Source organism: Mustela lutreola, chromosome 16 (genome assembly GCF_030435805.1).
Source record: "Mustela lutreola isolate mMusLut2 chromosome 16, mMusLut2.pri, whole genome shotgun sequence".
NCBI classification, from domain to species: Eukaryota; Metazoa; Chordata; class Mammalia; order Carnivora; family Mustelidae; genus Mustela; species Mustela lutreola.
Window position 1 is genome coordinate 46,338,294 of NC_081305.1, and position 13,917 is coordinate 46,352,210.

Here is a 13,917-nt window from a genome sequence, read left to right on the forward strand (position 1 = left end):
TTTGAATCTTTTATAAAGATACTTTATTAGAAAAAGGTAAAAACAGCCCCCGAAAGGGTGCACAATAGAAGAGGCAAGTTCTTCCCCTTCTCCCTTGCGTTTCTCTGCCTCTGAGGGCGCAGATCAGGTCAAGATGGGGACCGGAGGATGGGCAGGCGGCAGGCACAAGTGCGGGGAAGCAAGCGTGAGAGCGAGAGGGATGGGCGGCACAGCGGGACGACCAGGGGGACAGAGCCAGGCCCAAAGTAGGCCTCTCCGCTCACGGGCGAAATCCGCAAGGGTGCGGCGTCAGCGCGGGCGCAGGCACAGCTGGAAAGGCCGCGGTAAGTTGCCGAGCCCCGAGCTGAGCGGCGTCAGGTCGATGTCCTCGGGCGCCCCTAGCGGCTGCAGCGAGAAGCTCTGCAGGATGGCGGTGAGGTAGAGGAAGAGCTCCATGCGCGCCAGCGACTCGCCCAGGCACAGTCGGCGACCTGCGGGGTGGGGTGGTGGGGTGGGGGGAAGGGTGCGGAGCAACGTTGAGGTAAGATGGGGTGAGGGGGTCCAGTCGCAAATTCTCGGATAAAAGCATACAAAGCTAATGATTGGAAACGTCACAGAGCCTGCCTGTCAGAAGGTCTGGGAAAAATGTTTTAAGTAAATCCGAGGCCAAAAAGGATCAGGTGATACAAGGACAAGTTCATGGATTCGAATTCCGCTTTGCTGTTACTAATTCTGCGATCTTGGGCAAGTCAGTTTCTGGGTTTTTAAAATGGGGATGATTGGGGCGCCTGGGTGGCTCAGTGGGTTAAGCCTCTGCCTTCGGCTCAGGTCATGATTCCAGCGTCTTGGGACGGAGCCCTGCATCGGGCTCTCTGCTCGGCGGGGAGCCTGCTTCCCTCCCCTTCTCGGCCTCCCTCTCTGCCTATTTGTGATCTCTCTTTGTCAAATAAATAAATAAAATCTTTAAAAAATAAAATAAGGGGCGCCTGGGTGGCTCAGTGGGTTAAGCCGCTGCCTTCGGCTCAGGTCATGATCTCAGGGTCCTGGGATCGAGTCCCGCATCGGGCTCTCTGCTCGGCGGGGAGCCTGCTTCCCCCTCTCTCTCTCTGCCTGCTTCTCTATCTACTTGTGATTTCTCTCTGTCAAATAAATAAATAAAATCTTAAAAAAAAATAAAAAATAAAAAATAAAATAAAATGGGGATGATTAAAATAAAATAAAAATAAAATAAGAGTAGGGATTATAGTAGTCCCTCATTAGATTGTTGTGAATGTTAAGTGCAGGTAAAAAAATGAGAATATGGGGCGCCTGGGTGGCTCAGGGTGTTAAAGCCTCTCCCTTCAGTTCAGGTCATGATCCCAGGGTCCTGGGATCGAGCCCCACATCGGACTCTCTGCTCAGCGGGGAGCCTGCTTCCTCCTCTCTCTGCCTGCTTCTCTGCCTACTTGTGATCTCTGTCTGTCAAATAAATAAAATCTTTAAAAAATATGAATATAATGCCATGTAGGTCATATTGCCTGTCAAATGTTACTCTAAGCCCTATACTGATAATATAATTTAATCCTAACAAATCCAAGAGACGCGCCTTGGAATTCTATCATTCTCCATTTTATAGATGTGGAAGTGGAGGCACAGAGAGGTGAAGTAACGTATCCAAGACCGTTATAGCTAGGAAATGATAGATCTGGGATCTGGCTGGAAAACCGAACTCTTAGCCACCCTCGAATAAGTCTTCTTAAGAGTAGAGCTTGGTACGCTGTAGGCAATATGGTAAATTACTTATTATTCCTCCCTCCCCCTTTTTATTTCTGCTACTGGGTTAAACAGGAAAGATTTTTTTTTTCATCAGGGGAAAGACCAAAGCCAAGGAAAGGAGAACTGCTCGCCTGCGCCACCCAGTGGAGATACTGACGGTGACTACTTCCAAGTTGAATTAATATCCTGCCTCCCCACCACCCTCCGCAAGGATTTTTAGCCATTATCTGCCTATAGGAACAGAGTTGGGAGGGAGAGCAAATGTCTCTGCACACCCAAAGTTGAGGATGTGGTAGGATGAAGAAACGAGAGGGTTTAAAGAGTGGAATGAGGAACGTAGGTAGGAATATGGGACCCCAAAGACCCTGACTCCTGTCCGCATGGCTCTCACCAGCTGAGAAAGGCATGAAGGCAGGGTTCTTCTTGAAGGACTGATTGGCATCCAGAAAATGCTCAGGGTTGAATTCCTGGGGCGTCAGGAACTGGCTGGGGTCATAGTGAACTGTGTTAAGGAGGGTGATGATATCTGTGTCCTGTGTGGGTGGGGAGGCAGAATCAGTGGTGGGAGAAGATCTGGGAGATTCTTAAGCTGAAATTTCCACTCCACAGGACTGGAGGTCCCAGGGACTTGACAAAGGGGCATGGAGCCTAGGACTCCAACAGGGATTCAGGAAATGTATGTCACTATTTGAGGTTCCAAGTGATGGGTGCTGGAAGCTGTGTTGACAGGGATGGGGGATATCGCCCCTTGTCAGAGCAGATTTGGGATTTAGTTCTTTCAGAACCGTGCTTAGGCACAGGGCGTACCTAGGATGAAGTCTTAGACCCTGGGGATGCTGGAGAGGGGTCCTAGGAAGGGGAACTGTCATGGGGAAGGTTCTGAGGTTCAGTCCATTATAGTACTGAATGGGTCCTGGGAAGGGTTCTGAGGTTCTGGATTTAAGAGCTTCAGACGTCTTGCTAGGGCTTGGGATGCCAGTCACTAAGGCCCCAGGTACTGGGATCCTCCTCGCTAGAGACCCGGATACCATTGGCAAGTCGGGGATGCCTCTTCCTAGTGTGCCAGACCTGCCCAGCACACCTTGGGTATCAGGAAGTCGCGAAAGGCCGTGTCCCGAGTGACGCGGTGCGGCAAATTCATGGGGATGACGTCTGCGAAGCGCTGCACCTCGTGGATCACCGCATCTGTATAAGGCATGGCCGCGCGATCCTCCAGCGCCGGCAGCCGCGCGCGACCCACTACGCGGTCGATCTCCTCCTGTACGCGGGCTGGAGGTGAGGCCGGAAGCGTTAGTCAAGGGTACCGGTGGCCTCAACTGGGCTGGGCAGAGGCGTGTGCCTGTGTGGGCGGGGTCCAGCCAACCTTTCCCAGTAGGGACGCGGTTACAGAGATGACTGTGATGGTTAGCAGGAGCCTCGAAGGGAAAGGTTGGTTTGGGAGACGTAGCTGAGGACAAAAATTTGGTTGGTGTAAGGGGCAACCAAATTTTGGGGTTGTGCGGGGTTATGCGGGCGGGGCTTGAGGGCTGTCTGGAATCCAGGCCCGGGATAGGACTGCGATCGGCGTTCGAGGACCAGGCCCGATGGAGTTTAGGTCGAGTGGGTGGGTAGTGCGAAAGCCCCGAGAGATCGGGGATGGAGCAGTGCTTTAAGTCCAGGGTTCCGGGATCCGCCCAGAGGCGGGATTTGAAGAGGTGGGGTCCCAGACCATGCTGTGTGGGCGGGCGGTCAGACTGTGAGGGTCAGACGGATGGTTCCTGGCCGGCCCTGCGGGTGAGCCTCGGGGCCAGGCTCTAGTCGACTGTGAGATCGGGACTCGCTGTGTGGTCAGGGTCGGGGTGGATCGCAAAGCAAGACCACGAGGGCAAGGTCCAGGTTCCGGCGGACTTGGTGGACCGCGGGAGCCATGGGGATGGAGTCGACCTCCGTGTGGGTTTGTGGACTTGGCTAGAGGGTGGGGGGGTCTCGGGCGTAAACTGGAGGCCTGGGCTATCTGGCATGCTGGGCGGGGCCGTGCCCATGGTTGTGGGCGGGGCTAAGACATAGGCGAGTTGAGGCTGGTGGGGCACGAGTGCGCAGCGGTTGTGCCCCGCGGCCCTGTGTCCAGGATCCCCGGGCCAGGCTTGGGGCGCGCGCACCTTGCACTTTTGGGTACTTCATGAGCACAAGAAAGGCGTGGCGCAGAGTTGTGCCCACAGTCTCGGTGCCGCCAAAGAGCAGGTTATGTGTGGTCATCAGCAGGGTATCCATGTTGAAGTGGCTATGCGGGTCCTGCTTTTCCTGCGGGGGTTGAGGGGTGGGGAGATGAGCCCGGGGCAGGGAGATCCCGCCCGGACACTGACCACAGGCTCGGAGTCTGTGCGACCCGCTACCCGCAGATGGGCGCGACTCCTGCTGGGTGTGTCCGTTCAGTCTCTCTGTTTTACTTTCTTTCCCCGGGAAAGGTGGGGAGCGTGGAAGGACTGGGTAGAGGAAATCTCTGCCGCAGCGCCCACAATTAACAGATCCTTAAGGACTTCTTAACGAGCTGTTAATTGGCGGTGGGTCCCAAGTGGCTCTGGGCTCCGAGTGGAGCCAGGTGTTCCAACTTCACCTGCCAGTTGTAGGAAGATCATTCTCAAACCCGCTGCACCCGGGATCCTTGTTGGTTTCCGGCGGGGGCGGCAAGTCAGACCAGAGATGAGACTTCCAGCCCAGGCTTACTTGTGCCATCTTGTTGAGGAAGCAATCAATGAAGTCCCGGGGAGAGTTTGGGTCGAGGGAGTCCTGGTGGTCGCGGACGCTGCGGGCGATGAGGTCCTTCATGCACCCGTAGTTCTGGAAAAGGCGTCGGTGCGGCCCGGGTACCCAGTCCAGGAGGCTCGGAAAGATGTTGTACAACTGGGGATGAGGGAGAGCGGGAGGGGTTTGGAGGATCAGGTGGAATGTGTGTCTGGGTGTGTGTGGGGTGGTTTGCCAGTGAGGTCGGGGTGGAGCTGGTAGGCTGGGGTCTTGTGGGTCAGCTGGGTTCTAGAGAGACCTAGGTGGGGCGGGGGCTCTGGGTGTCTCTGGCAACTGGGTGGGGAGATCGACCTTGGCTGGACCGCGTCGTGCGACGCGGGGGGCGGAGCCAGAGGAAAGGGGCGGGGCCACACAGAGTCCATCACATCCTTTCTCTCCCCACCCGCGGTTTCCCCTTTCGGAGGACTGGAAGAACCCCCACGCTGTCCCGCCCGATCTCGGCGTCCTGACCTCTCCCCAGGGGCCGCTCATGATTTGGAAGTTGTCATTGATGAGGCGAATAATGGTAAGCAGACGCTCATCGTCGTAGTCAAAGCGGCTGCCGAAGATCACAGAGCAGATAATGTTGGACACGGAGCGGCTGAGCACAAACGTGGGGTCGAAGGGCTTGCCTGAGAGTGAGGGGCGGAGTGGGTCAGGGGTGCATCGTGCAACACCCCAGACCCTGCGAGGCGCTGGAGCCTACAACATCCAACCATCCATGCCAGGGTGACTCGCAGCACAGAAGAAATGTCCTTGGCCACCTGACCTGCAGTGAGCGTAGCACCCCGCGAGTCCTTGGCAACACACTAGGCAGGACAGAGCCCACAACATCCTTCCGCACAATGACAACCCCACCCAACAACGGAACAGGCTATTCTTCATGATACAACACACAGCACACACCACACAAAACAACATATATACGATATGCAGCCCAGTATGATACCGCATCGGTTCCTGACAACACTAGGACCTCACCCAACAATGGCACGCAGCACAACACCTGATACCCAATGATCCGATGACTGAACAGATGGCAGAAAATAGCACATTAGCCACTGCCACAACAGCATGGCCCAGGAAACTGAGTCTGGCGTTAGATGGACATAATTTGGGTTTCCACTGATCTCAGGGTCGGGAGATCGAGCCCCATGTGGGTCCCCGCACTCAGCAGGGAGTAGGCTTGAAGAGTTTCTCCTTCTGCCCCTTCCTGCCCACTCTCTCTCTCTCTCTGATAAATAAATCCTTTTAAAAAATACCCCACAGAGGGACGCCTGGGTGGCTCAGTTGGTTAAGCCGCTGCCTTCCGCTCGGGTCATGATCCCGGGGTCCTGGGATCGAGTCCCGCATCGGGCTCTTTGCTCAGCGGGAGGCCTGCTTCTCTCTCTGGCTCTGCCTGCTTGTGTTCTCCCCCTCTCTCTCTGACAAATAAATTTAAAATAAAATAAAGCAAAATAAAAATACCACGCAGAGACAGCGCAAGAGAGCGGCCACCATGCACCCTATCCAGTAGTCCGGACCTCCAGGAACGCCCACGGGAAGCCGATCCACCTCCAGGGGGCGCCACTCTCACTTCGGGCTAAGTGGGGAGCCTCTGAGGGTTTTGAGTTCGTGTTTATACTCAGGCAGTCCTGACCACTAAGTAGGATGGATGTGAGTTAGGGGTATCAGTTAACGTTCCGGGACCCCAACCTTCAGTTTTCCTTAGCTCTGCCAGCAGGAAGCTGCCTTCCTCCAGGATCCGCTCCTCAATGCTCCTCTTCCCCATCCCGAAGTTCCGCAGAATCTGGACAGAGAACCTCCTCAGGACCTTCCACCGGTCCCCGTTGGAGAAGGCGATGCCTGGATAGAGGGAAGGCGACAGCTCAAATGACGACTTGTCCCCAAGACTGCTGCCATTCGAGGCCCCTTTCCTGGTGTCTGCTGGAAGAGAGACTGAGAATTTGGAATTTATCCCCTTCCTGGGAAGTTCTATCCAACCCTCCAGGCTGGGTCAGATGCCACCTCTGAGCTTCCACAGGGCCCGGGCTTTGTCACCATAGTCCTGATCACTCTGCCTGTTTCCCTCTCACAGATCTGATCACTCTGGATTATCACAGCTCGATGGCTAGGCTGTGAAGGTGGGAGTGGGAGTGGAGGGAAGGAGGGAGGGGCTGTCTTGGTCATCATTGTGTTCCTAGCATTGCCCAGGGCAGAGCTTACCCCATGGGAGGTGCTGATGATTCCTTATTAATTAATGAAAACTCAAATAAGGAAGAAAAGCATGAGAAATAAACACTGAGACATTGGGACTTCATACAGGAACAAGACCCTGTTCTCTTCTTTCCCTGTTCTCAGTGTCTTTGCATAGGCTGGTCCTTCTTCCAGAACACTCTCCACCTTCTGTCTGCCCCTGACTGGTGACCTTCATCTTTTAGGTCTCAACTTAGAGCTCCTTTCCTCCAGGAAGCCCTTGCTGGCTCTCCCTCCCTGCCTACCTCAGGTGTTTCCTCTGGTCTCCCACAGTTTCCCTAGCATCCCCACCCAGCCCTGACCACTGTAGGTGGTCATAGTCTGTTGATGGGACTATAGTAGGCTAAGGTCTCTGGTGTGTTTATCTCTGCTAGAGAACTAGATGCTAAAGAAGAAAAAAAAAATCTCAGTGATTGCCCTTTATTGTCTGCATTATCTCATTGACTTGTAACAACTTTCTCATGCTAGTCAACTCAGTGTCGGAGAGAGGAAGCCACTTATCCAAGCCACCTGTACCTGGACAGGTGAGGTCATAAGATCAAGCCCAGGAAGGGGACATGAATGTGGGAAGTATATTTAATACACAATAGGTGGGTTTTTGCTTTTAGCCAAAGCTCTTTACTTCCAAATTCTGGAGCAGCTGGGACCCATCTAATAAAGGGGACAGGGGAGAACCCTAGGGCTTTTTTAGGGGGAGAAGAGTAGTCCAAGGAGCAAGCCTTCAGGACCTCTGCAACTTTCTGCTAACTTACTCTTTCTCTCTCTCCTTTGTCATTTACTGGGACCTGTCATATGGCTTCCTTTGAATAAAAGATTAATGTTAAAAAAAAAAAAAAAAGAAAACCCACAAGGCTAGGTGATTCCCAACTGTAAGGAGGACAGGATATTGAGACAGAAGAGGTTTGGAGTTGGTGTGAGTTGCTGGATGGGTGGATCTGGGTTTGGGTTGGGAAGGGGATGATGACGGAGGATGAGGGGGGATTATGGGACTCATGATAAATTGGGTTTGAGGTCGCTGATGGGAATGGAATTGTATAGAATGGGCAGAACTGGTAGATTGGGGTTGAGATTGGGCTTGGGCTTGGGTAGATATGTGTCAAGGTTGGTTTTGTTGATGGTAGTCTGATTAGGGTTGAAAATGGAACCAGGGACTGAAGACCTCGATAGGTGATTGTGGTAGAAGATGGGGGCAGGGGAGGGGAATGATGGTGGAGTTCAGATTGACCAAAGGGTTAGGGTGAAGTTGATAACAGATTTTAACATGGGAACTGGGAGGGGGTTCATAATGGGAATGGAGGGAGGGAGAGGAATCAGTGTTGCAGATAAAGATGAAGTTGAGGTTGGAATGGGGAACATGGAGGTAGGGTTGACGAGGACTAGGTTGAGGTGGGTAACATGGGCTGGGCCAGATAATTTGGCCACTTGACAGAGATGGAAATTTGATGATGTGGTTAGGCTAGAGGTCGGGATTGGGATGAGAATGGGGTTGGAATTGGATGGAAGTGGGTATTGGTGTGGAAATGCAATTCAAGATGGTGGTGGGATGTGGGAATGGGGGAGGTGGACCAGACTCTACCTAGACTAACACTGGCTCCATCCTACCCAGTGTCATTGGTGAGATCAGCAGCCCTGAGTGTCACTAAAACTGGGAGGACAGACTCCTACCTTTATCCCCTCCCTCAGTGTGGAATGTGTTGGGGTGGAGAAGATGGTGGACAGGCTTACCATTGCCCTTAGTGAAGTTGAAAAAGACAGGGTAGTCGCCACGACCACTAAAGTCCTCCCCTTGGTCCACAAGGGCCTCCTTCACAGCTTGGTACCCGCTGAGGACCACCACGCGCCTGGGCCCCAGGTGCACCGTGTACACACAGCCATACTCCTTGCTCAGCTGGGGGTAAGAAGACAGATGTCACAGGGGCATCTGGGGCCCTGAGACCTCCTCCCCCCTCCTCCAAGCCTAGGTCCCTGCACCTTGGTGAGAGAGGTCAGCATGTCTTGGGAGCGAAGCTGCAGCAGGTTTCCCAGGAATGGGAGGGGCCTGGGGCCCGGAGGCAACCGGCCCTTGCCCCTTGAACTGAGGGTCAGGAACAGACTGGTGAGAGCCAGGAGTCCAAGCAAGATGGCTATGCTCAGACTGTCCATGGTGAAAGCAGCCGCAGGTATCTGGGGGGCAGAGTGGGAAAGGGCAGGACTGGGAAGGGAGCGGGATCCAATCACTCTGCATCTTCTGGGATTTGCCTTCCCCAGACCTTAGAAGTGAGGGCAGGTGAAGAAAAGAGAGGACACAGGGCTAGGGAAAGGCCAGGGAATGAGGGAAGAGAAAGGAGGAGGAGGGGAGGGAGAGAGAGAGGACACACATGGAGAGAGGCAGACAGCAGAGGCAGAGACAGTCAAAATACAGAGATCGACAGTAAGAGAGACAGCAACAGAACAGAGACAGAGAGAGAGAGACACGTGGAGATAATGAGGGATACGGAAAAACCAAGTGAGCTATCTAAGTATCTATAAATGTCCGCCTATCACCTATCTATCTGTCTGTCTGTCAGTCATCATAGACCAAATCTCACACAGGGACAGTGATCAGAGATAGAGACACACAGGGCCAGAGACAGACAAATGAAGACAGAGAACTAGAGAAAGGCAGAAGAGAGAGTTGGAGAGACAGAGAGACACATGCTTCCTGAGAGACATACAGATGGACGCTGAAAGAGAAAGGGCAGGAAATAAAGAGCTAAACAGAGACTGAGGGAAAGAGAGAGTGACAGACACAAAGGAGAGATGCACAGAGACAGACACACAGGCACACACGTGGAAATTACACAGAGATGTGCAGAGACAGGGACCAAGACAGACACAGAGAGAGAGAGGGGAGCAGAAGCAGAAGCAGAAGCAGAGGGAAAATAATCAGGGGTTCTGAACCCAGGGGCTCAGTGCAGAGAGAGGTGCCCCCTGCTGGGTAAACGCTGGTACTAGCCGGTGCCCAGCCCCGCTCTGGGCTCTAAAACCTGGGTGAATGAACGAACACAGAGCCAGAGAAAACCCCAGAAAGACAAGCCCAGGAACCTTGAGGACCGTCGGAGGAGAAGACAAGGGAGATCCCAGGCAGTCTATCGACTGAAGAGAGATGAAGCCGGTGAGCCCTGTCTTGAAAGCCATCCTCCTCTGTGACCTGTACCTGGCCCTTTACCTGCTGAGCTTCTGGCAGCAGAAGTGTGATCTGCTCCAGGTCAGTGCCCTGCAGCTCTGCGGATGTCTGGGGGGTGGGGGCTGCCCTTAAATCATCTCTGCCCACACCCCTTGCCCCCCGTCTCGAGTTTTCCCAATGACTTTTAATCCCTTCCATTTGCTTGCTTTACTTGAGGGTGGTGGCTCAGGGCTCGCAGCCAGCTGGAGCAATGCCTCCAGTGGTTACCACCACTTGGGAGGTCTCCCCCCCCCCGTGGCCTCTTTGAGGCTGACCCCAGTTCTCCTTACTGTGATTGATGGTGGCCATTTGCCCTGGAGTAGGACAAAATCTCTTCCATTCTTTTCTTTAAAGATTGTATTTATTTATTCACGGGGGTGGGGTGGTGTGGGAGCGCGGAGAAAGGGAGAGAGAGAGGGAGTCTCTGAGCAGGTCCCACCCCCAGCGTGACCTTGATGCTAGCCTCCATCTCATGACCCTGAGATCATGACCTGAGCCGAAATCAAGAGTTAGAGGCTTGCCTGACTGAGCCATCCAGGCACCCCAAATTTTTTCCTTTTTTTTTTTCCATTTGGGTCTGGTTTGGGGTCTGATCTGGGGTTTGGGGGCTTGGCAAAATGAGCCAGGGATTGGGGCAGGGTCTTTTCGGTGTTTGGGATACTCGCTCTATTTCTCTGGGTTCAAGTTCATTTCTGACCCTGACGGGTCATGTGACCCCAGGCAAGGTCCTTTCTGTTCTGGGCTGGAGTTCTCCCATTCTCTGTCTCTTGTGGTCTGTCTCTGAAATTCTGTGTGTCTCACTTTGCTTCTGCCTCTGGATCTTTTGGTCTCTATGTCTCTGTCTCTCTTGGTCTCTCACCCTCTGCCTTTCTGGGTCTCTAACTTCTGTTCTGTCTCCAATTCTCACTGTGCTTTTTCTCTTTCTTTCTGGTTCCCTCTCCCTGTGAGTCTTTCTCAGACACTATCTCTTCCTGGCTCTCTGGGACTCTCTCTCTTTCTTTGTCGCATGCCTCCATAAGTCATACTACAGTGGGCAGGACTGAAGGGGGCGGAGGTTGAGGGAGGATTTGGGGGAAGTGGAGAACGGACCTCAGATTAGGTTTTTTTTTTTTTAAGATTTTATTTTACTTTAGAGAGAGAGAGCAGAGAGAATGTGAGTGGGGCAGGGAGGGGCAGAGGGAAAGGGAGAAAAAGAATCCCAAGCAGGCTCCACACTCACTGTGGAGCCTGATGTGGGGCTCGATCTCACGACCCTGAGATCATGATCTGAGCCAAAATCAAGAGTCCGACGCTTTCGTGACTGAGCCACCCAGATGCCCCAAAAGACTTTATTTTTAAGTAATCTCTATGCTCAATGTGGGACTTGAGCTCATAACCCCGAAGTCAAGAGTCTCATGCTTTCCTGATCAAACCAGCCAGCACCCCTGGACCTCAGATATGAATGACTCCCCTGCTGCCTTCTGCCTACACAGACTTACCTCTGCTTTGCTCACACCCACCAGCTGTATCTGCTCTGAGTTCCTGCCCCAGACACTGGCCAGGTCAGAAGGATAGGTTGAAAAAGTCTGGATATAGGCTAGGATGTCAGTCCTAGGAGTTAGGGTAGGGGAGCGAGCCCCTGAGGTCAAAAGGGTCTGGGAGGCTAGGTGGAAGCGTGGGTGCCCCCACAGGTCCGTGGGTATACACCGTGTCCATCTTTCCCATGGAGGTGAGGGAGGAAGTGCTTGAAGGTCCAGGGGAACTTGACACTCCAGGTCCCAGGCACGTGGTAGGATGGAGGTGGGGCCCAAGCTCTTGTTTAAGTCCCAGAGAGACTGGTTAGGGTGGGACCTGGAAGAGAGGTGAAAGCTTGATTATGGGATTAGATAGCTCCAGTTTCCCTTGGCGTCTACTCCTACTTCTGGGGGAGGGGTAGGACTGAACCCATCTGAAGCCTGTAAGTTACTTTTCCCTGACCATAGAACTGGGTTGAGAGGGTCCTGAGGGGACTGCCTCACTGGGAAACTGGCATTCATGAGAAGCTGTTTTTTTGATTTTTAAAAAAATATTTTATTTATTTATTTGACAGACAGAGACCACAGGTAGGCAGAGAGGCAGGCAGAGAGAGAGCCCAATGTGGGGCTCCATTCCAGGACCCTGAGATCATGATCTGAGCCAAGGCAGAGGCTTTAACCCCCTAAGCCACCCAGGCGTCGCATGAGAAGTGGTTTTAAGGGGCTTTGAGTTTTTCTTGTAGTCCGACTTGCTCTCTTGCTAGAGAGAAAATATGGGGTAGAGAGGGCTGTGTTGTAGGGTTTCTCAACTTTGGTACTATTGACGTTTGGGCTGGGTAATTCTTTGTGTGTGGGGGGGGGCTATCCTGTGCATGGTAGGATGTTTAGTCATATGTCTGGTCTCTACCCCTCTTTCTGATGCCTAAACTGAAATTAGAGGTTGACCTAGATGCAAGCTAGATGGTTCTTAGAGGATCCAGGAGTGGCCTCGCTTTTTGCCTATAAGCCATTCTACCATGAAGGGGTCTCAGGGCAAGGTTACAAAGGAGTGGTCCATAATTACAACATCAAAGAGCTGTGGTTTAGGATAATTAATGAGGGAAATGATGTTAAAGAGTTTCAGAAGCCCCTTTTATTATCTGACTAAAAGCTCTCCTGCGGTGGAAAGATACCAAGGAAGATTAAAAATGGCAGGTTAGCTGAAGAGTCTTTTAAAAAATTACAGATTTTGAAATACGTTCTGAAGTTCAGAGAAGTTGCTTACCCTTCACCTAGTTTCTCACATGAGAACATCTTGCAAAATCATGGGACAATGAGCCAAACTAAGAAATCAGCATTCGTACAACACTATGGGCTGGAGACTTCATTTAGGTATATCCTTTCTTCCATGAATGTCCTTTTTCTATTCCAAGATGCCATCTAGAATCTCAGTTGTGTTTAGTATTTGTGTCTTCTGAGGCTCCTTCAAATTATGATTATTTATAAATTCCCCACTGTGTATTCTTAGAATGGATATTTTTTTAAAAGATTTTATTTACACAGAGATCACAAGTAGGCAGAGGCAGGCAGAAAGGGGACGGGGAAGCAGGCTCCCACAGTGCAGAGAGCCCGATATGGGGCTTGGCTCAATCCCAGGACCCTGAGATTATGACCCAAGCCGAAGGCAGAGGCTTTAACCCACTGAGCCACCCAGGCGTCCCTAGAATGGATATTTTAATTTTTAAAAGATTTTATTTATTTATTTGACAGGCAGAGATCACAAGCAGGCAGAGAGGCAGGCAGAGAGAGAGGAGGAAGCAGGCTCCCTGCGAGCAGAAAGCCCAATGCAGGGCTCCATCCCAGGACCCTGAGATCATGACCTGAGCCAAAGGCAGAGGCTTAACCCACTGAGCCACCCAGGCACCCCGAGAATGGATTAAAAAAAAATCTATTTATTTAAGTAATCTCTATACCCCATGTAGGTCTCTTGTACTTATGACCCAGAGATCAAGAGTCACAGGCTACAACTCCCCTCCCCTGACTGAGCCAGACAGAAAAGTTTTAGAATGCAGATTAAAAAAATTTTTATTCTGGGGTGCCTGAGTGGCTCCTTCCGTTAATCGTCCAACTCTTGATCTCAGCCCAGGTCTTGATCTCAAGGTTGTGGGTTCAAGCCCCTGTTGAAATTTTTGTTTTGCATGGTTTTAGAAGAGAAATTTGAGTCAACCAAGTGTTTATCTTATAACCAAATCCTCCCAACTTCCTTTGAAAATCCAGAACTGTGTCCTTTGGGGGTCCTCCAACCCCACTCCGTAACACACAGCCTTCAGTATGGATGACATATTGGATGGTATTCATGTCAATTCCTCAACTTTTCATGAACCCTGAAACTTTAAAAATGTGCCAGTCAATTAATTTGCTGAACGTGCCACCTGTTCTTTCAGGAAGAGCTGGGGGAGATGTTGGGCAGCCTCAAATCTACAAAGTCATGAACTGGAGGAAAAGGAGACTGAAGGGCAGACAGAGGAGGGG

General features: G+C 52.1%; 1 protein-coding gene and 2 long non-coding RNA genes across 6 annotated transcripts in view; 2 read left to right on the plus strand and 1 right to left on the minus strand.

Moving 5' to 3' along the window:
- On the minus strand, nucleotides 1–10,087 carry LOC131817834 (cytochrome P450 2F5). Of its 3 annotated transcripts, XM_059151573.1 has the most exons (10): nucleotides 9,917–10,058; nucleotides 8,701–8,892; nucleotides 8,455–8,617; nucleotides 6,190–6,339; nucleotides 4,966–5,126; nucleotides 4,438–4,614; nucleotides 3,873–4,014; nucleotides 2,816–3,003; nucleotides 2,126–2,267; nucleotides 1–470 (listed from the first exon to the last, which is right to left on the minus strand). In XM_059151573.1, exons 2-10 carry the CDS (start codon nucleotides 8,869–8,871, stop codon nucleotides 289–291), a joined length of 1,476 nt encoding a protein of 491 aa, XP_059007556.1. In that variant the 5' UTR covers nucleotides 8,872–8,892; nucleotides 9,917–10,058; the 3' UTR covers nucleotides 1–288. The 3 variants fall into 3 exon arrangements, with proteins under 3 accessions (XP_059007556.1, XP_059007555.1, XP_059007557.1); XM_059151572.1 differs by lacking the exon at nucleotides 1–470 and having other exon boundaries at nucleotides 1,759–2,267; nucleotides 9,917–10,059; XM_059151574.1 differs by lacking the exons at nucleotides 1–470; nucleotides 8,701–8,892 and having other exon boundaries at nucleotides 1,759–2,267; nucleotides 9,917–10,087.
- On the plus strand, nucleotides 3,001–6,804 carry LOC131817835 (uncharacterized). The gene is made up of 2 exons (XR_009348594.1): nucleotides 3,001–3,162; nucleotides 4,919–6,804. It is a non-coding gene; the product is annotated as an uncharacterized LOC131817835 (long non-coding RNA).
- LOC131817836 (uncharacterized) overlaps nucleotides 8,892–13,917 on the plus strand; it is a 23,005-nt gene continuing 17,979 nt past the window's right edge. For both annotated transcript variants that reach the window (XR_009348595.1, XR_009348596.1), the window contains exon 1: nucleotides 8,892–9,955. This is a non-coding gene — a long non-coding RNA (uncharacterized LOC131817836). The remainder of the gene's footprint in view (nucleotides 9,956–13,917) is intronic.